Source organism: Phacochoerus africanus, chromosome 12 (assembly GCF_016906955.1).
Source record: "Phacochoerus africanus isolate WHEZ1 chromosome 12, ROS_Pafr_v1, whole genome shotgun sequence".
Classification (NCBI taxonomy): Eukaryota; Metazoa; Chordata; class Mammalia; order Artiodactyla; family Suidae; genus Phacochoerus; species Phacochoerus africanus.
In genome coordinates, this window is record NC_062555.1 from 30,284,509 (window position 1) to 30,306,776 (window position 22,268).

A 22,268-nucleotide genomic window follows, 5' to 3' on the forward strand; every position below is an offset into this window, starting at 1 on the left:
AAAGACACAGCTAAAAGGATGAAATGACAACCAGAAGAAAATATCTGCAGAACACTTATATAAAGACTGGTGTCTAGAATATACAAATCTCACAATAATCCAATAAAAAAGAGATGGAGGAGTTCCTGTTGAGGCTCAGCAGTTAGCGAACCTGACTAGCATCCATGAGGACATGGGTTTGATCCCTGGCCTCACTCAGGGGGTTGGGGATCCGGAGTTGACGTGAGCTGTGGTATAGGTTGCAGATGTGGCTCGGATCCCACATGGTTGTGGCTGTGGTGTAGGCCAGTGGCTACAGCTCCAACTGGACCCCTAGCCTGGGAACTTCCATATGCTGCAGCTGTGGCCCTAAAAAGACAAAAAAAGATAAAAAGACCAAAAAATAAAATTAAATTAAAATAAAAGAGATGGAGCAAAACATGTGAATAGACACTTCCCCAAAGAGATACATACATAGGTAGCAAATAAATACAAAAAATGTTCACGATATCATAGGCCGTTATAAAAATGAAAAATAAAAGCAAAATGAGACAGGAGCTCTTCCTGTTGTGACACAATGGAAATGAATCCAACTAGTAACAAGATGATACGAGTTCGATCCCTGGCCTCACTCAGTGGATTAAGGATCTGGTGTTGCCATGAACTGTGATGTAGCTCATATACGTGGCTTAGATCTGGATCCGGTGTTGCTGTGGCTGTGGTGTGAGCTGGCAGCCGTAGCTCCAATGCTACCCCTAGCCTGGGAACCTCCAAATGCCGCAGGTGCAGTCCTTTAAAAAAAAAAGAGAGAGAGAGAGAAAAAGAAGGCACAATGAGACAATAACATATATCCACTAGAATGGTCTTTTTGTTTTTTTGTCACAACCATGGCATATGGAAGTTTTCAGGCTAGAGACCAAACCTGAGCTACCTCGAAGACAATATTCAACATTGGATCCTTAACCTGCTGTGCCATAGCAGTAGCTCCAAGGATGGTCTTAAAGGAAATCAGACTTAGCAAAGTCTCCTTAAAATGGTATCAAAGTGCATAAGAAAATTTACTAAGTAAAACACATGGTTGGGGTTCCAGAAATCTTACCAATTTCCGGACAGTTTCTCTTAGAGCCTTCTCATCCTCAATCATGATGGCCATATCTTTCTGAACAGTTGATGCCACGACAACGTCTAGTACGTCCGCCTTGGAAGCCATCCTGCAAATCATCTCATCATGGGAGAAGACGCAATAGCGATGCAGTAGGCGGTAATGTTCCACGCATTGTCGGCCTAAGGGCAACTGTGCCCAAGATAGGGGAGGACATGTGACTTTCATCTCTCTCCTTCCTGTTTCCAAAGACTTACGACTGTTACTATCAAATTACCAAATACCATTTCCTGGGTCATCATCAACCTTTCCAAAACTAAGAGGCCTCGGACTGTTTAAAATCTTTGCATCTCAAAGATCTGGCATATCAGGTGCCTAAATTAAAAAGTGGTTTAAAAAATCCAACATATTGGAGTTCCCGTCGTGGTGTAGAATCCGCCTAGGAACCATGAGTTTTCAGGTTCGATCCCTGGCCTTGCTCAGTGGGTTAAGAATCTGTTGCTGCCGAAAGCTGTGGTGTAGGTCGCAGACTCAGCTCGATCTGGCGTTGGCTGTGGCTGTGGCATAGGCCGGCGGCTGTAGCTCCAATTCAACCCCTATTCTGGGAACCTCCATATGCCATGGGTGTGGCCCTAAAATAATAAAATAAAATCTAACATATTAATAATGTATTAAATGTCTGCAACAATGTACAATCTAATTAGGAATGCAAATTTGCACATTTCATGAACAGTGTTGAACTGACGTGGTTAAACTATTTCACGGCACCATAATGCTCTAAAAACTATAGATACAGATAGTACTATTATCAGGTAAGGTGCTAAAACAAGGTTATAATTCATTAGGTTTAATATCACACCCACTTAAACTAGATAGTTCTTTTTAGGTAAATGACGTATTAACACTTACACAAAAACTCCACTTTACAATGACCTAAAATCAAATGTCAATAAAGTTACCATTGTGGCTCAGTGGTAATGAACCTGAATAGTATCCATGAGGATGCAGGTTCTATCCCTGGCCTCAGTCAGTTGGTTAAGGATCTGGCGTTGCTGTGGCTATGGTGTAAACTGGCAGCTGCAGCTCTGATCTGACCCCTCGCCTGGCAACTTCCATATGCCGAAGTTGCAGCCCTAAAAAGCAAAAAACAATAAAAGCAAATGTCAATAAAAATTTCTGTGTTGTGGATAACTGAAGCCAGTGCTGCAGAAAGTACAATCTTTTTTTTTGTCTTTTTTTGTTGTTGTTGTTGTTGTTGTTGTTGCTATTTCTTGGGCCGCTCCTGCAGCATATGGAGGTTCCCAGGCTAGGGGTTGAATCAGAGCTGTAGCGACCGGCCTACGCCAGAGCCACAGCAACGCGGGATCCGAGCCGCGTCTGCAACCTACACCACAGCTCACGGCAATGCCGGATCGTTAACCCACTGAGCAAGGCCAGGGACCGAACCCGCAACCTCATGGTTCCTAGTCGGACCCGTTAACCACTGCGCCATGACGGGAACTCCAGAAAGTACAATCTTAAGACTGGGACTCCTTGTTATCATTTTGCAATGTAAATGAACAGACTCCATATTGGGTCTTACTTCTTGCAAGTGGGCCAGTGCTTCTCTTGCTGCGGGAGGGACACGACTGGCAGACCTATCATTTGAGCAGCAATTGGCTTGAGCAACTAGACACATGAAAGCTTTAACAGCATTATATACCATGAAAAACAGTAACTAAAAAGGCTAAGTCATAATTACATACCCAATCAACAGTGCAGAAGTTAACAGCCTCAGCAAAATTAAAACCTTGATTGAAACCGCTGTGGTAGGCTCTTGGAAACGTAATCACAAACTCCCCAGCACACTGATTAGTTCGGTAAACCTAAAGAGATAGAAATCAAAGATTTTTAATGACATTCTCACAAAAGACAATCTGGGAGTGCATGTGATGGCACAGTGGGTTGTGGGTTAAGAATCCGACTAGCAGCTCGGATCACTGTGGAGGGGCAGGTTCAATCCCTAGCCCGGTGCTGTGGGTTAAAGGATCCAGTGTTGCTTCAGCTGTGACTTGGATTCAATCCCTGGCCCAGGAACTTCCATATGCTGTGGGTGTGGCCATAAAACTTTTAAAAACCCAGCAGGGAAATAGACTGTCACATGATTTTCCAGAAAGGGTCGGAAACAAAGTATGGCTGAATATCACCTTAAGTTACTTGTTTCTGCCACAACATGCAAGTGGTACCCTCAGACTTCCAGGGCTGATTAGTATCTGACAGAAAACAGCTTATCCTACAAAAATCTCGCTCCAACCAGGATCAGGACACATCTTTCTAAACAGAGCTACAACTATGAATATACTACTATTATAATACCAAAATAGGATCTCCTGCCACCAATTAAAGAAATTCCACTCTATTTCAAGGATCTCATTCTATACAAAGCTCTTTCTGATTTGGGCCTCAAACTTAATTGCCATCAATAATTCCTTTTCCCACCACCCTCACCCAAAAAACCCCTATACTGCTCTAGACACGCAATCTTCAAAATGAACAGTAACACAATAATAACATTAGATGTCTTTTCTTTTTTTTCTTTTTTTGGTCTTTTTGTCTTTTTTTATGGCCGCACTGCGGCATATGGAGGTTCTCAGCCTAGGGGTCGAATCGTAGCTGTAGCTACTGGCCTATACCACAGCCACAGCAACGCCAGATCCTTAACCCACTGAGCGAGGCCAGGGACTGAACCTGCATCCTCAAGGATACTAGTCAGGTTCGTTAACCACTAAGCCATGACGGCAACTTCTAGATGTCTTTTCAATACCCATCTCCACCAGTCGTTCTCCAAAACGTAGTTCCCAGACCAAGAGCAGCAGTACCAAGGGGCAATGTGCTGGACGCGCAATTTCCCAGGCCAAAGGACTAGCTGCTTCCAGGTAAGGCCCGGCCCTGTGCTAGGACATGAGGCGAAGTCTACAGGCCACTAAGCACAACATGAGCACAACCTCATGTTGTGCAGCAGGACTACCTCCTCCCCTACAGCCCTCTGCCACACATATTTCATAGCACCAAGTCCTGGCTCAAGTGCCAATACAGGCTCTTTCTCATTCTCCAGAGTTAATGTGTCAGCCTCTAAGCCATAAAACCATGGAACCCTTCCATTATCTGTGTAAATATTATGTCTTTTCCCTTAAATTGAGTCCCCAGATACATGAGTTTGCTCATCTACCGGTATATGTCCAGAATACAGTCCCATATAGTTTGCTCAACTATTAAATAGGGCCAAGGGTCTCTTCTAAAGCCAGCCACTCAAAGCAAATCAGAGAGACCCATCAACACGAGGGAGGAAAAACATCAATATGGAAAATATCAACGAGAAGATGGTAGTATTTTGATGGTTATTAGTCCTTATTTCATAAACTTTGGCCCATGATTAATACATGATCCTTCAAAAAAAAGTCCTTTCTGAAGTTCCTGTCATGGCTCAGTGGTTAACAAATCTGACTAAGAACCATGAGGCCGCAGGTTCGATCCCTGGCCTTGCCTTGCTCAGTGGGTTAAGGATCCGGCATTGCCGTGAGCCATGGTATGGGTCACAGACTCGACTTGGATCCTGTGTTGCTGTGGCTCTGGCATATGGCAGCAGCTGCAGCTCCAATTAGACCCCTAGCCTGAGAACCTCCATATGTCGTGGGAGCAGCCCTAGAAAAGGCAAAAAGACAAAAAAAAATTCTTTCCATGTGCCATTTACTAGCCTATGAACCCAAAAGCATAAAATGGAGGTCACAAGATCAAGTATTCCCTATAACACTGTAAATACATCATTTACATTTGGTTTAGCTACTAGGATGGATTCTTCAACCTCATGCATTTCAGGAGTTCTTGTGGCTCAGTGGTAACAAACCCAAATGGCATCCATAAGGACGTGGATTCAATCCCTGGACCTATTCACTGGGTTAAGGATTCAGCATTGTCATGAGCTGTGGTGTAGGCCAGCAGCTGCAGCCCTGCTTTAACACCTAGCATGGGAAATTCCATATGTCGTGGTTGTGGCCCAAAAAAGACAAAAACAAAAAAACTTCATGTGTTTCAAAACTGGCCTCCCAAAATGTCTGCAAGGTTTGGTTTCCTCCAAAAGGAAGTCAGCAGAGAAAAATAACTCACTTCATAGAAAAACCTCAGAGGAAAAAGCACAAACAGTACCCTTCAGTTTTGAGTGGGAACCCTGTAATCCAAGCTTAAGACTTTGAAATAAATTCTCTCTTGGGAGTTCCCACTGTGGCACAGTGGGTTAAGAACCTGACTACAACACCTCAGGTTCAATATCCAGCCCAGCATAGTAAGTTAACGGATCCTGTGTTACAAGAAAAAGCTGCAAAAAAACAAACAAAAAAAGGATCCTTTGTTGCTGCAACTGTGGTATAGGTCACAGCTGTGCCTTGTATTGAATCTCTAGCCTTGGAATGGCCAAATGCCTTGGGTACAGCCAAAAATTTTAAAAAAATTTTCTTTCACAATAGCCAAGACAAGGAAACAATCTAAATGTCCATCAATAGATGAATGGATTAAGAAGATATGGTATATATACAGAGTGGAATACTACTCAGCCATAAAAAACCAAAATAATGCCATTTACAGCAATATAAATGGAACTAGACTCTAATACTAAGTGAACTAAGTCAGAAAGAGAAAGACAAATACCATATGATATCACCTATAACTGGAAATTAATATTCAGCACAAATTAACCTTTCCACAGAAAAGAAACTCATGTGGTGTTCCCGTCATGACTCAGCAGAAGCGAACCTGACTAGCATCCATGAGGATGCAGGTTCAATCCCTGGCCTCACTTGGTGGGTTAAGGATCTGGTGCTACTGTGAGCTGTGGTATAGGCTGCAGATGCGGCTCAGATCCCAAGTTGCTGTGGTTGTGGCATAAGCTGGCAGCTATAGCTCCGATTAGACCCCTAGCCTGGGAACTTTCATATGCCATGGGTGCGGCTCTAAAAACACCAAGGAAGGAAGGAAGAAAGGAAAGAAAGAAAGAAAACAAACAAAGAAAAACAAAAAGAAAAGAAAACTCAAGGACTTGGAAAACAGACTTGTGGTTGCCGAGGAGGAGAGAGTAGGATGGACTGGGAGTCTGGGGTTAACAGATGCCAACTATTGCATTTGGAATGGATAAGCAATGAGATACTGCTATACAGCACTGGGAACTGTATTTAATTACTTGTGATGAAGCATGATGGAGGAAAATGTAAGAAAGATAATGTATATATACATGTAACTGTCACTTTGCTGTACAGCAGAAAATTGACAAAACACTGTAAACCAACTATAATGAAAAAATAAAAATTATAAAAATTTAAAAATAAAAAAAATGAATCTCCCCTCCAAAAAAAACCCTCATTTTCCTGAGTAGAAATAGACTTTAAGGCTCTAAAAGTTTTTTTTTCCTCTTAAAATAAGCTTAATTAGGGGCAGCACAGGAGTTCCCGTTATGGCCCAGTGATTAACGAATCCGACTAGGAACCATGAGGTTTCGGATTCAATCCCTGGCCTTGCTCAGTGGGTTAAGAAACTGGCATTGCCGTGAGCTGTGGTGTAGGTTGCAGACGCAGCTTGGATCCCATGTTGCTGTGGCTCTAGTGTAGGCTGGTGGCTACAGCTCTGATTCGACCCCTAGCCTGGGAACCTCCATATGCCGTGGCAGCGGCCCAAGAAATGGTAAAAAGACCAAAAAAAAAAAAAAAAATTAGGGGTGGCAGGGAAGAATATAACTAAGATCCACCAAGCATGTCACTTCAGTCCACCGTGTACAATCGAGACCATGTGGATTCAATAAATTATCTTCTAAGGTAGGTATGAAGGATTCTGACACTAGAGTTTAGATAGATCAGAACCTAGCCATTTTCACAGTAAACTCATTTATTCCAACAACTTATTTTTTTAAAGGTTTTTGTTTTGCTGCACTCAAGGATTGAAGTCATAAAAAAAAATTATAGTTTAGAAAGCATTAATGGTGATAGCTGCACAACTTGTAAATGCAATCAAAACAAGAGAACTGGACTCAGGTAAGAAGCGGTAGGGAGGAGGGGAAAGGGGAGGAGGGGAGGGGAGGGGAGGGGAGAGCAGCCACTGCCCTGCACTTACTGTGAGCTGCAAAGTAAGGCTGCTTGGCCATTTAGTGATTAGCTAGATGGCCACCACCAGTTTTCAGGATGTTTGAGGGTCCAGTCCCACTGCCTTAAGCAATACTGTACCAAATTACACCCAATTATACCCAGTAGCTGTTTCTACACATAACCAAATCGGCTTCAAAAAAAGTGCACAACAGGAAACAAGAGAAACAGGGAATTAAGCCTGAGTGGCGGGATTGACCCCCAACATACAGGCACTTGGTGAGTCATCAGGGTGTTGGGGTTCATGATGGTGACAAGCTGATGCAAGAGGTCAGGCTGGGAGACGAAGAGCTCTGGGGCCAGCCTCTTCATCACGGCCTCCAGCTGCTCGGCAGCAAACCCTGGTACTCCGTACCATGTCTTCGGCTCACCCCTGAAAGAGATTGTGAAAGCAGCTTAGTCTCAGAAACACATGGACATCTAACATCAGTAGCTTCTTCAACTCATACACAAAATCAATTAGCAAACACCAATGCAAACAAGATGGCTACCCATTTCCTATTTTTCAGACCCTGCTTTTAAGACAATGTTCAAAACAGAAGAACTGTCACCAATGTGATCTAAATATATGTAATGCATTCTCTCTTCAAGCATGAAGTTTAAACAAGAGACTCCCCCCTCATGTCGAGGTCCCTCCTCCCTCCTATTTTCTCTGTTCCTTTAGAAAACGTAGATTTCTAGAACTTCAAAGAACATAAGGTTATCATGTCAGCTACAGGGTACAAGTTTCAATTTCCTACAGCAACTGAGAAGGACAGCAAGTCTCCATCTTCCCTTCCATGTCCGCTCTGCAGATGAGGTTAAACCAAACTCTTCTAATGAGCATTTCTAAAGAGCGCTAACTCTTCAAACACTTTAAACTGTCAACCAATTAATCTGTAACATCCTTATGAGAAAGGGCGAATGAAATCTTTACTGCACACCTGGGAGCAACTGCCTAGGGAGGCAGAACTGATGTTCTATTCCCACTTAAGGGCCCACTCCCTCTTCCTCATGGTACAATGGTACATTAAATTCCTTGAGGGGATTTAAGTGAGTTAGAGATCTTCAGATATTTTTGTACTCAGAAAAGCAAGGGAAATGGAGAGGAAGGAAACGAATGTGAAAGAAATGACTTTGGGGGAGTTCCTGTCATGGCACAGTGGAAACGAATCCGACTAGGAACCATGAGGTTGCAGGTTCGATCCCTGGCCTTGCTCAGTGGGTTAAGGATCCGGTGTTGCCGTGAGCTGTAGTAGTATAGGTCGCAGACATGGCTCGGATCTGGCATTGCTGTGGCTCTGGCGAAGGTCAGTGGCTAGAGCCCCAGTTGGACCCTTAGCCTGGGAATGACATATGCCGCGGGTGCAGCCCTAAAAAGACACAAGACAAAAAAACAAAATAAAACAAAAAAATGAAGTTTAAAAAACTGAAAAAGGTCCAAACATCTATACCTTCTCTGGCCTCTCCAGACACAACACACAGACACACACAGTCAAACATACACACAGACACACACACACCAAAGCCCACTCTACTGGGACCACACTCCAATCTGAACACAACACACAGACACAGACATAGACAGACAGGCAAACACACACAGACACACAAACGTACACTGAAGCCCACTCTACTGGGACCACACTCTAATCCTCCCCCAAAGGGCCATCTGGGCTGCCAGTGTCACTGAACCAGAACAGGGTTTTCATAATGAAAATAACACTCAATGCTTTCTAACCATTCTGAGTAAAGACTTCTTTGACAATTAGGGAAAAGCTGCCTATCTTCTCCCCAGAAGCATGTTATACTTGGAAAATCATGTGTAATTTCAGGGTTTCATGGATTTCCTAAGGATTCTTAAGAATCTTTGTCTTAACTTGTCAGGATGCCCATTCCAAGAGCAGTGGTAAATCTTTAGGAAGAAAAATAGCTCATTACTCTTCAGACACAGTTCAGACATGTCACAGTTAAGAGCTAAGACACATCTGAGATGAAACGATAAGTTTTCCAGCCCAGCTTGCACACTACTCCTAGGTTATCTGAAACTCTTACCAGTGTAAGTAGTTAATGGAATAGCTCCAGTGGTCTTCAATATGCCAACAGAATGAAGAAAAGCACATTCCCACATACAACCAAGGAAGCTTCATGCCGCATATATCAGCAGTGATATGAGCAAGGACAGACTGCTCCATCACTGGCATGTTGTTCAAATTCCAGCCACTATCAAGATATTCCTAAAAATAAGGAGATACAAATACTATAAAGGAAAAAAAAAACAGTATAAAGGTTTAGCTCTATCATGCTAACATTTTGGAACTCTGATTGTTTCAAAAAGCTGGCAGAGGGAGTTCCCGTGATGGTGCAGCAGAAATGAATCTGACTAGTAACCACGAGGATGCAGGTCTGATCCCTGGCCTCGCTCAGTAGGTCGGGTATGTGGCATTGCTATGAGCTGTGGTGTAGGTCACAGACGTGGCTGGGATCTGGTGTTGCTGCGGCTGTGGTGTAAGCCGGCAGCTGCAGTTCTGATCTGATCCCTAGACTGGGAGCTTCCATATGCCACGGATGCAGCCCTAAAAAGCATTAAAAAAAAAAAAAAAAAGCTGGCAGAAAAATAGTCTCCTTCAAAATAAAAAAAATGAGGAGAGACCACCATGTTTACTCCTTAATGCCCACAGACGACTTTTGCCCAGCTCTGTGCTCTCCACAAAGCCACTCATGTACTGTGTCTACTCTTTGGGCACAGAGAGCTAGGGGTTTAAAGGAATAGACACAGCATAAGACCATTTACCTAAAGTTCAAAAATAGGCAAACAAGTCAATGGCGTTACAGGTCAGGATAGCTGGTCATCCTGAGAGAGTGGTTGCTGGCTGTTCTGCTACAGGGAAAGGAGTGAGAGAGAGAGAAGACCAAAGCGGTGGGGTGGGGTGGGGGGCCTTTCAGGGTCCCAGTCAGGTCCCATTTCTTTCTTTCTTTCTTTTTTTTTTTTTTTGTCTTTTCTAGGGCCTCTCCTGAGGCATATGGAAGTTCCCAGGCTAGGGGTCGAATCGGAGCTGTAGCCACTGGCCTACACCAGAGCCACAGCAACTCGGGATCCAAGCCGCGTCTGCGACCTACACCACAGCTCACGGCAATGCCGGATCCCTAATCCACTGAGGAAGGCCAGGGATTGAACCCGCAACCTCATGGTTCCCAGTCGGATTCGTCAACCACTGTGCCATGACGGGAACTCTCCCTGGTCCTATTTTGGTCCTATTTCTTGTTCTAAGTCTGGTTACATCATTGTTTTTATTTTGTGGAAATTCACCACGCTGAACACATGATTATGTACTTTTCTGTGTATTAGATTTTCTTTTTTCTTTTTTTTTCCCATTTCTAGGGCCGCTTCTGAGGCATATGGAGGTTCCCAGCTAGGGGTCTAATCAGAGCTGTAGGTGCTGGCCTACACCAGAGCTACAGCAACTCGGGATCCGAGCTGTGTCTGCAACCTACACCACAGCTCATGGCAACACCGGATCCTTAATCCACTGAGAAAGGTCAGGGATCGAACCCGCAACCTCATGGTTCCTAGTCAGATTCATTAACCACTGAGCCATGATGGGAATTCCTATGTGTATTAGATTTTTTTTTAAGTTTACCCCCCCCAAATCTAACTTTCTTCTATTCCTAGGATAGGAAAAGAAACTCTCCTGTAAATTTTCTTCCCACTGTTAAAAACAATATACTTATAAACACTGAAATTCAAAGATAAATAAGTCTGGTCCTAATTCCTCAGATTTTATTTTTTTCTTTTTAGGGCTGCACATGAAGCATACCGAAATGCCCAGGCTAGGGGTCTAATCAGAGCTGCAGCTGCTGGCCTACACCACAGTCACAGCAATGGTGGGATCCAAGCCATGTGTGCAACCTATACCACAGCTCATGGCAACACTGGATCTTTAACCCACTGAGTAGAGCCAGGGATTGAACCCACATCCTCATGTATACTAGTCAGGTTCATCACTGCTGCGCCAGCACAGAACTCCCTACTTTTCTTGAAATCATTAAAAACCTGGTAATTAAGGATTTGCTGGAAGTAATAATAAATTACTTCAAGCCAACCAAACAGAATTTCAATTAATAACTCAAGTTCCAAGTTACACATCTTTTTTGTAGAAAGGTTGCTATTAATCTAGTATTATGCCCTCTGGATCAATGGTATGCTGAATGATCAGCTTTAGAAGACTGTCCCTCCAAGTTTAAATGCCAGGCCTACCTCCTCCTCAGGGGAGAGCTTGACTTTTCCATCTCGGACAGGGAAGCCACTGCCAAATTCCTTGGAGGCGATATCAGCTCCATATTCCACAGTGACATCCTCTTCAATAGTGCTCACCAGTCGCCAAAATTCTTTCTCAACCAGTTCTGTGGGAACCATCTGTAATCAAAACAAGAAGGATGAGAAGAAAATGACTTTTCTCAGACAATTAAAAACTGCCCATGACCAATGTGACTAATAAGATAAGCTAACTGACAGGAATCAGAGTGTAACAGCCTGAGGAAAAACTGCGTCCATAATGTCCCAAATCGTCCACAATTAGCTCCCGGCAGTTCAACTGTGAACACTATTTTCTAAAAGGAGTTTTATAACCAAGACAGTAAGAACTGACTGAATTCGTGTTCTTCTATCAACAACCTAGCTACTATGTGAAAGGGAGTCAGGGAAAGCAAGGTGCTGAGATTTAAAAACTAGAGATGTTTTTCTCTTTTGAGAACCTAACGCATTACTGTTCAGTAGCAACAGTTAGGTGGTTTTTTTTTTGAGTTTTTTGTCTTTTAGGGCCACACCTGCGGCATATGGAGGTTCCTGGGCTAGGGATCAAATTGGAGCTGTAGCTGCCGGCCTACAACAGAGCCACAGCAACGGAGGATCTGAGCCAAGTCTGCAACCTACACCACAGCTCAAGGCAACGCTGGATCCTTAACCCACTGAACAAGGCCAGGGATCGAACCCGCATCCTCATGGATGCTAGTCGGGTTCATTAACCACTGAGCCATGACAAGAACTCCCTAGCTGTTTGAACGATGCTTTATCCTTTGGGATGTCCGAGTCCACCCTTTCATGTGACCTGGCTGACAGGAGTGTGGGCAGCCAGGATGAAAAGACAGGGTAGAGTGACTGCAGCTGCAGGCCCGAGTGTAGAGATACCAGGCTGAGTGTTTACAATCTGGGGTTTACCTGATTTGAGGCCAGAGGCCTGTACCTCAAACTCCTCATCCTTAAAGTGAACGGAAAAGCCAGAATAGGCACCAGCAAAGTGAACACGTGGGGAAATAACATGTAATACATGAGGGGTCAAATGAAAGGAAAATTCAAATGGAATATAACCTGAATTTATAAGCCTATTAAATAAGCAAACATTTTAAGTAACTTCACAACTAATGTTAACGATGTTAGGGGAAAACAGGTTCGCTCATACATTGCTGGGGTCCCATAAACAATAGAGCTATTAGACAGAAAAAAATGGATAAATACTTAAGAATTCAACTAAAAAGATGCATACAATGTTTGCTGTAACATTTTGTCAGTGAGAAAAAAATATAGCCTAAGTATACAGAATTATGGTAGGGAACCATTTCATCTTGGTTTACTCACTTGATGGACCATTAAATGCTGATGCTTCTACGTGAATAAAACAGACTCATCCTAAAGTTTACAGTGCTAACTTACGCTAACAATATGTTAACTATGACCCCAATGCACAGCACAATGATTGACACCTATGAGTCATATAATACATTTTGTGATGTTTTAATTTGTTGAGCTGAAAGGATTGCTGGTGGTTTGTCCTTTTATTTGATACTCTGTTACTGTTGCTCATTTTTGTCAAACGTCTATCTTTAGAGAAATCACATGAAAAATCAGAATGCACTGGAAAGTATTGTGACGTTTTAATACTTCCAAACAAATTAAAGCTTTCATTGAACATGCTAATGACCACCAGAGATAAGCACCAACTCAAATGTCTTCAGATATACTTTTGCCCAAAAGTTAGCAAAATCCTAAAACAAAGCAGTGTCCCTGCACATACATGGACTGGCATGTTGAAGTAATCAGATTTGAATGCATCTGCCATTTCCCCAAAAGTACGCAGGGTATAGTCCCTGGCTGCCTGTTCAAAGCCAAATGCTTCTTGTGGCTTACTGCACTCCTGTCAAAAAACAAAGAAAAAGGAAAAATATTTATTTTTATATATGTGTACTTACATTTCATATACATGGAGAAAACAGATTACTATTTATTTGTGTCATGGAATTCCATCTGTGTAATTCCATTCGTTTGCATGCATGTACATCAAAATATTTACATTATCTATAGACTATGATGTTATTTAAGTTGTTCAGTGTTTAAGAATTTTTGCAGATCATGCAGGACTTCCTGTGTGGCTCACAAGAATTTTTGCAGAGCACGCAATGTTTTTAAACAACAAAAAAATTTTTTTGGTCTTTTTTTGCTATTTCTTGGGCCACTCCCGCGGCATATGGAGGTTCTCAGGCTAGAGGTCTAATCAGAGCCACAGCTGCTGGCCTACACCAGAGCCACAGCAACACAGGATCCAGAGCCTTGTCTGCAACCTACACCACAGCTCACAGCAACACCGGATTCTTAACCCACTGAGCAAGGCCAGGGATCGAACCCGAAACCTCATGGTTCCTAGTCGGATTCGTTAACCACTGAGCCACGACAGGAACTCTCTTAAACAAAATTTTTTAAAGCGTAGCTTTTAACAACATTTTTCTACCTCCATACAGCTGTGCAGCTTACTTCCGAGACCACCTTCCTATTATAGGTCTGGCCCAGTTTTTGTCATGGGCCTCATTATTATCAACTGCCAAATCTAAAACCCAAACAAGAAGAAAAAATATTCTGCAATACACTTCCTAATGCCACCTCTCTATTAATTCCTACCTGAGCCAAACATTTAGGACACCTCCAGTCTCCCTTAGGAACATCATGGAGAGGTGGGATCAGGCAGAAGGTATGGTAACTGTCATCACACCCATCACACAAGAGAAGCCGGTCCTCATCGCTGCCACTGCCACACAACAGACAGACGTACAGGTCCACCTGCAGCATGAAAATGGGTACAGAACAAAGGGACATGAGGTACTATTTGAGTCTGTAAAATTCTAAGAATGAAATGGATCTGGGGCATAATCTAGTCTTCCCAACCTGCTTCAAATGAAAATGTTTCACCCTCTATTAAGGGACCTTTTTGGGGGGGGGGGGGCACTGCAGCTGCAGCATTTGATTCCCAGGCCAGAGACTGGATCTGAGCCAGAGATGGAACCTATATCACAGCCACAGCAACTCCAGATCCTTAACCCACTGCACCAGGCCAGGGAAGTGAACCAGCATCTCCACAGAAACAAGCCTGATCACTGACCTACTGTGCCATAGCAGAAACTCCACCACTTTACATTCCAATTAAAGAGTTATCATTAAAAAGTTCCCCAGGAGTTCCCATCATGGCGCAGTGGTTAACGAATCCGACTAGGAACCATGAGGTTGCGGGTTCGATCCCTGCCCTTGCTCAGTGGGTTAACGATCCGGCATTGCCGTGAGCTGTGGTGTAGGTTGCAGACGCGGCTCGGATCCCGCGTTGCTGTGGCTCTGGTGTAGGCCGGTGGCTACAGCTCCGATTGGACCCCTAGCCTGGGAATCTCCATATGCTGCAGGAGCGGCCCAAGACCAAGAAATAGCAAAAAGACCAAAAAAAAAAAAAAAAGTTCCCCAAATACACAGTGATAAAAATACACATTCATTTTCTGTTATGTGTTGAACTCTTGCCCCAAAATTCGCATGCTAAAGCCTTAACCTCTAGTACCCAGAAAGTGACTGTGTTTGGTCTTAAAGTAGTAGTTAAGGTCAAAAGAAGTCATTTGGGTGGTCCTAATCCAATATGACTGGTGTCCTTAGAAAAAGAGACCAGGACACAGACACACACAGAGGAAAGAGCATGAAAGCACAAAGGACACAAGGACCACCTTCATCTTCAAGCCCAGGACAGAGGCCTCAGGAAAAAGCCAAGTCTGCAAACACCTGGATCTCACCTTGAACATAGGCTTTTAGCCTCCAGAACTGTGGGGAAATAAATACCCTTATCTGTGGTATTTCATTACAGCAGCCTGAGCAGACTAATACCCAGTAAGAGAAAGCTACGAATGCAACTAAACAGGGAATCCCACTTTTCCAGTCTTTTTGCTGTAGCAAATAAAAACTGGGCTCTGCAGTTTTTCTGATTGTTCTGTTTTTGTGGAGGGGAAGGGGAAGATGATACTTATGATGGGAACTTTTAATTGGAATAACTGTGAATTCCAAGATCGAAAGCACTGTTGTCAAGCTGCTCCCAGATGCTCAGCAGGAACCCGAGAGAGCCTTACTTTTAGTTTCTATCTGAGTAAACAGCTCCCCAGACCTCCTACTCTGCCAGTCCTCGCCTCCTATCCTCCCACCCCCTGCTTTTTCCTTCCTTGCTGAAAAGTTGGGAAACATCATGTGGAAGTGGGCTTGTCACTTATGAACAGTTCTCCAAAGGATCGAGCTCACCATTATGTGGTAATGAACTCAATATCCTCCAGAAAAATGGCTGTCAACACCCCCAGATATTACTGCTATCTTCATGATGCATTCATGTGTCTCTGTTTGTAAACTGATACCACAAACCCCCCTGAAAGATCTTTCCATTGTCAGACACTGAACCCGTAGTCCTAAAAGTAAGGCACCATGTATAAATGGAGTAATAAAAATGGTTAAAGATGTTAACTCACGGCATTGGTGGTTTTTTTAGCTCGACTCTTGGATTTTTCCTTCTCACTTTCTATAACATACTCTTTCTTCTCAAGGGCTTCTTGCTTGATGCTGCTTTTCAGGTCTTTCTCTGCAGGAGGCCGTCCAGGTTAGTGCTTCTCTGCTATGCTTTCTCCAGATTTCTCCCTCCCTCACCACCTCCCTCCCAAAGCACATCCTGGACACAATTTCCTCTTTCTCCTCATTTGAGCGAGTGCTTAGTAACTCAGCACCTAAAGTCCCTCAGTTCAAGGACTCAGTGCTGAGTAATGGTAAAGTACAAACTCTCACACCATTCAAATTCCAAGATATGAGCACTTCTGGAGATGCTGCTCAAGTTGTATACTTTTAAAGGAGGGGCTGAGAATAAGGTCTTAAAACCAAAGCATAACACATACTGACGAAAGCAACTTCCTCTTGATCTGGACTATGAGAGACTGAGTGTTCACCAACAGCACTTCTTCCATGATCTGACATTATTAATCTCTTACAAAGTCCTGGTTCCAAAGACTGAGATTCTTGGCTAAAACAATAGCTATATCAATTAATGAGCCATCCTGCAGTAGATACTGTGCAATGCTTTCCATCATCTAATCCTTTCTGTAAAATTATTTAATCCTATGCAACAAATCTGTCTCAAAGACAAGAAAATTGACATTAAAAGTTAGGAAATATCCCAAAGGTCATTCAACTAGAGGGTTGAGCCAGGATTCAGATTCAGTTCTGTATTTTTTTTAAAAATCCATCTACTTTTCACTACATTGTACTGCCTTCCCACTAACTCAGCAAGCACTAAGAAAAGCCAATTTTAATAACTTCTTAACTACTCTGTGTCTGCATATATAAAATTTCTCTCAAGAAGAGTGCTAAATCCACCTCTCAGGGACTGACATGAAGCACTAGCCTTTCAAGCATTTACCAATTAAAATTCAGATTTAGAAAGCATGCCTGCCTGCCAAGCCTGAAACAAACCTATCAGATGTTCAAAGTTTCTAACAAATCACTCTTTAATGCAAATTTCCAAGCAGCAACTAGTGACAGCTGAGAGATTCAATCACATTTCTAACATGTATATATTAATCTGTTTAACCTGTCCTACTGGTCACTTAATGAGTACGAGGATATTAATCGATTAAGATTTTATGTCTCAAGGCCCAACTCAGCAACTAATATGTAAGAGTTGCTCCAATGTTTACTTAATTACCAGAAAAAAATGATTATTTCCTTATTTACTCTTCATTCCTTCCTATTTGTAGATGAACTTTCTTACCATTTTCACACTTTGTAGCTGGACACCCCATTCGACGTCTCAGGTTATGAGTTCTGGCTTCTGCTGTTTCTTCTGGTTCTATTTTAATATTCATGGCCTTAAAAAAAATTATCATATGTGTGAATATTTCCTTTAAAAAGAAAAAATGTTTCTAAAATCCAATTGGAATCTCAAGGTGACTATAAGTTTATAAATTATTTTTATTAATAATAGGACATTTGGGGAGTTCCCATTGTGGCTCAGCAGAAACAAATCCGACTAGGAACCATGAGGTTGTGGGTTGGATCCCTGGCCTTGCTAAGTGGGTAAAGGATCAGGCATTGCTGTGGCTATAGTGTGATAGTGTGGGCCGGCAGCTGTAACTCCAATTAGACCCTTAGCCTAGGAACCTCCATATGCCACGGGTGCCGCCCTAAAAAGACAAAAAGACAAAAAAAAAATAATAATAATAATAGGACATTTCAAAACATACTCCCCTCTCCCTTTAAAGGAGAAATCCCACCCTTAATGTCATTATTACTTAAGGAATGAATGAGGAATCTTAGAAATTGAAAGAGTATTCTTCACCTAAAAAGGTCAAAAAAACAGGGAAAAGTCAAAGGATCAGGAATGACTTAAAGGAAGTATTACTGCCCAAACTGGGAACAGCCTTTATTTCCTCCTGGAAGTTACTCTGTTCTCACCTACACACAACTTACGCTTTATTCAGTCATCACTAAGCCAAATCCTAAATAAGTATGTAAAGGCCATTAATTTCATTAGCCTGTAAGAGTCTGCTGACTTCTTTCAAAGTCTGACAGCATTCAGAGTTCCCGTCGTGGCACAGCTGAAACGAATACGGCTAGGAACCATGAGGTTGTGGGTTCGATCCCTGGCCTTGCTCAGTGGGTTAAGGATCTGGTGTTGCCATGACCTGTGGTGTAGGTCACAGACATGGCTCGGATCCCATGTTGCTGTGGTTATGGTGTGGACCGGCGGCTGTAGCTCCAATTCAACCCCTAGCCTGTGTCCATATGCCCAGGGTGCAGCCCTAAAAAGAAAAAAATAAAACAAAATGAAACAAAAAAACCCAGAACAAAGTTTGACAGCATTCAAGGGAAACTCGGCTTCCATAGCAACCTTCCATTAATTCAGTGAACCGTTATTACAAACTACTCTTCATGATAACTGAGTCAAGGGCTCCCTTCTCAGCGACAGTGTATAGGGCAGTCTCAGTTCCAGTGTTTACTGAAGTGCTTGTACTGACTGATGTGCAGAGCCTGTCTGCTCTGAGACACTTGAGCAAAGGGGTCTGCACACTGTGCCCACGCACTCAGAAGGCCCCTACTAATACAATCCCTCCCAGGGGAACACCACAACAGTCTCATCAAAACAGAGGCATCCATGGCACAGCATGTCTTACACATTTAAAGATCAAAATGTGCTCAAACAGGAGTTCCTGCTATGGCGCAACAGGATCAGTGGTGTCTTTCAGCACCAGGACAAAGGTTTGATCCCTGGTCCGGCACAGTGGGTCAAAGGATCTGGGCCACAGCTCAGATCTGACCCCAGACAGGGAAACTCCATATGCCATGGGGTGGCCAATGAATAAACCTGAAGCCTGCTTGTGGGCTTCACATAACCAGGTTCTCCATGATGGAAGATAGTATGAGAAAAAGAATGCATATATGTATGTATAACTGGGTCACTTTGCTGTACAGCAGAAGTTGATAGAACACTGTAAATCAAATAAAATAAAAAAACAATTTTTAAATAACCACATTGTGGGAGTTCCTATTGTGGCTCACTGGTTAATGAACCCAACTATGAACCATAAGGTTGTGGGTTCGATCCCTGGCCTTACTCAGTGGGTTAAGGATCCGGCGTTGCCCTGAGCTGTGGTATAGGTCGCAAACGTGGCTCGGATCCTATGATGCTGTGGGTCTGGTGTGGGCCATCAACTACAGCTCTGATTAGACCCGTAGCCTGGGAACCTCCATATGCCACGGGTGCAGCCCCAGAAAAGATCAATAAATAAATAAATAAAGTTGAACACTTAAAAAAACAAAACAAAACAAAAAAAAACCCCATGTTGTCCTATTCTGAGGCAATCTCAATTCAGAAAAGTGAAGTTGAGGAGCTCCCATCATGGCTCAGTGGTTAACGAATCCGAGTAGGAACCATGAGGTTTTGGGTTCGATCCTTGGCCTTGCTCAGTGGGTTAAGGATCCAGCGTTGCCGTGAGCTGTGGTGTAGGTTGCAGACACGGCTTGGATCCCGTGTTGCTGTGGCTCTGGTGTAGGCCGATGGCTACAACTCTGATTAGACTGCTATCCTGGGAACCTCCACATGCCACAGAAGTGGCCCTAGAAATGGCAAAAAGACAAAAATAAAAAAGTGAAGTTGCAAGATTTTTTCATATGTCCAACTCAACTAAGTGAGAAACAATTCTTTTATTTAATCCATTTCCTCAGAGACCAAAATGGTTTTTCATCCTCACCAATAATTATTAAATAGCCAGAGACTGATTTAGAAATGCAACTAAAGCCATGAGGCTTCCCAGCTCTAAACTGTTTCTAATATATTAATCACCGAGTTCTCATACTCACATGCCCATTAAAGACAGACAGGAGGTGTTCCCGTCGCAGCTCAGCAGTTAACAAACTGACTAGTATCCATGGGGACAGGGGTGTGACCCCTGGCCTTGCTCAGTGGGTTAAGGATCCGTTGTTGCCATGAGCTGTGGTGTAGGTCACAGACATGACTCAGGTCCCACGTTGCTGTGGCTGTGGCGTAGGCCAGCAGCTACAGCTCCAACTGGACCCCTAGCCTGGGAACCTCCATTTGCCGCAAGTGCAGCCCTAAAAAAGACAAAAGACAAAAGACAAACAAAAAACACACAGGCAGGAACCCAAAACCTTCACACCTTTGTGTGGAAAAAATGCTCTTTTCCCTTTCCACGAGAAATCCCTTGAGTTGAAAATTCTTAAGGCAATTTGTCTTTCACTCCTCCTGAACCTCCCGCGAACCTCCCTAATGCTTCATTTCCATTTTACCTGGGTTTTAAATCCCCTGCCCGCTTCCTGCCTAGTTATTTCTGTCCTAGCATAAATGTTTGCCATAGATTCCATACTCCTTTAGAGGAAGTCTGAGAAAAATAGCTTTCACAACCCCCTAACATCTCTGCTAAAAAAAGTTTTCAGCAAAAATCTCTAACCTCTGGAGTTCCCATCGTGCCTCAACAGATACGAATTTGACTAGCCTCCATGCGGACACAGGTTCGATCCCTGGCCTCGCTCAGTGGGTTAAGGATCCAGCGTTGCCGTGAGCTGTGGTGTAGGTCCCAGATGCCGTTTGGATCTGACATTGCTGTGGCTGTGGTGCAGGCTGGCAGCTACAGCTCTGATTCGACCCCTAGCCTGGGTGCAGCCCTAAAAAGACAGGACCCCCCCCCCCCCCAAAAAAAATCTCCAATGTCACACCCCCTAGCCTTAACCCCCAATACATACTGACCAACTTCACAAGGGTTAACAGGCCAACCAAATACCATCATAATGAACTCATCTAAAGGCCCTGACCATTAGCAATTTGGCAGCTGACTGTCCGGGCAGCATAAACTTAAGAATTCTTCAGTTCCTCGCCCCTTCGATGTACAATCAAAGCTAGAAGTGAAAAAGCTAGAATACACATGGCATCCCTCTGGGAGGTTAATAAAGTTCAATTTACAAGGAGCACATGCCTGAGAGAAATCCAGTGTCAGACAGATATTAGCACCGGGGCTAGAGAGCTGCCTGATCAACCTGAGGAGGTGCTCACCTCTGCCCTCATGCGTTTTGCTCGCCGGGCTGGGGGACATGTTTCCGAGGGCTGCACAGACTGCCTCTGGGGAATATCATGGGGTTTGTACTCCTTGTCCTTTGTGTCTGTGGTCAGGTTTGGCTTCTGTAGACACTGGAAAAAAAAAATTGTACTGATGAATTTCCCCCCTTTTTAATCTTAAGAGAATTTCACTGAATTTTTGCAGGGCATATTTTACAATTATTTATAGAAATACACAACAGGTGTGCAATTTTTACTTTTTTTAAATTGATTGGGAACGCCAATTTTTACATCTAAATTGACACGACAACTCTGCAGTTACCAATCATACATACAACATTACAAGTGTTAATGGTTTGAACTTCAACAGCTGAATGGTGTTGCTTCAATTCATTGTATTTTTAAAAAAATGTATTATGGCTGCACCCACAGTATACAGAAGTTCACTTCAACCCAAGGTGCTGCAGCTGGATTTTTAAACCCCTGCATCATGGCAGGAACTCCCAATTCATTTGTTGATGTCAACAGGTTACAACAAGCCATATCAGGCTCAAGGTGGCCCCCATAAGGCAGCTGCAATTTTTATTGCTTGCAACTGTCAACTGAAGGCCCAAATTGTTAAAGACCCCTTATATGTTCACAAAATGTTTCCATAATCAGAATATTTCATTTAAAAAATGTTTACAGGAGTTCCCATTATGGCGCAGTAGTTAAGGAATGCGACTAGGAACCATGAGGTTGCGGGTTCGATCCCTGGCCTTGCTCAGTGGGTTAAGGATCCGGCACTGCCGTGAACTGTGGTATAGGTCACAGATGCAGCTCGGATCTGGTGTTGCTGTTGCTGTGGCTGTGGCATAGGCTGGGCAGCGACAGCTCTGATTAGACCCCTAGCCTGGGAACCTCCATATGCCATGGTGCAGTGTAAAAAGACAAAAGACAAAAAATAAAAATAAAAAAGTAATAAAAATTTAAAAATAAAATAAAAAATGTTTACAGTAATGAAATGCGGAATCCAGGAAATTTTCTTTTCTAGTCTTTTTTGCTTTTTATGGCCACACTTGTGGCATATGGAATTTCCCAGGCTAGGGGTCAAATCGGAGCTGCAGCTGCCCACACAGGCCATAGCCACAGCAATGCTGGATCTTTAAT

At 43.2% G+C, this 22,268-nt stretch overlaps 1 protein-coding gene across 1 annotated transcript in view; it reads right to left on the reverse strand.

Moving 5' to 3' along the window:
• KDM5B (lysine demethylase 5B) overlaps positions 1–22,268 on the reverse strand; it is a 93,036-nt gene that overhangs the window by 28,800 nt on the left and 41,968 nt on the right. The window contains exons 5-14 of the mRNA XM_047755526.1: positions 21,117–21,251; positions 17,322–17,418; positions 16,033–16,142; positions 14,171–14,329; positions 13,293–13,412; positions 11,480–11,638; positions 9,277–9,458; positions 7,453–7,615; positions 2,827–2,946; positions 1,079–1,273 (exon numbers count right to left, since the gene is read on the reverse strand). Coding sequence (XP_047611482.1) covers positions 1,079–1,273; positions 2,827–2,946; positions 7,453–7,615; positions 9,277–9,458; positions 11,480–11,638; positions 13,293–13,412; positions 14,171–14,329; positions 16,033–16,142; positions 17,322–17,418; positions 21,117–21,251 — 1,440 coding nt within the window. The remainder of the gene's footprint in view (positions 1–1,078; positions 1,274–2,826; positions 2,947–7,452; positions 7,616–9,276; positions 9,459–11,479; positions 11,639–13,292; positions 13,413–14,170; positions 14,330–16,032; positions 16,143–17,321; positions 17,419–21,116; positions 21,252–22,268) is intronic.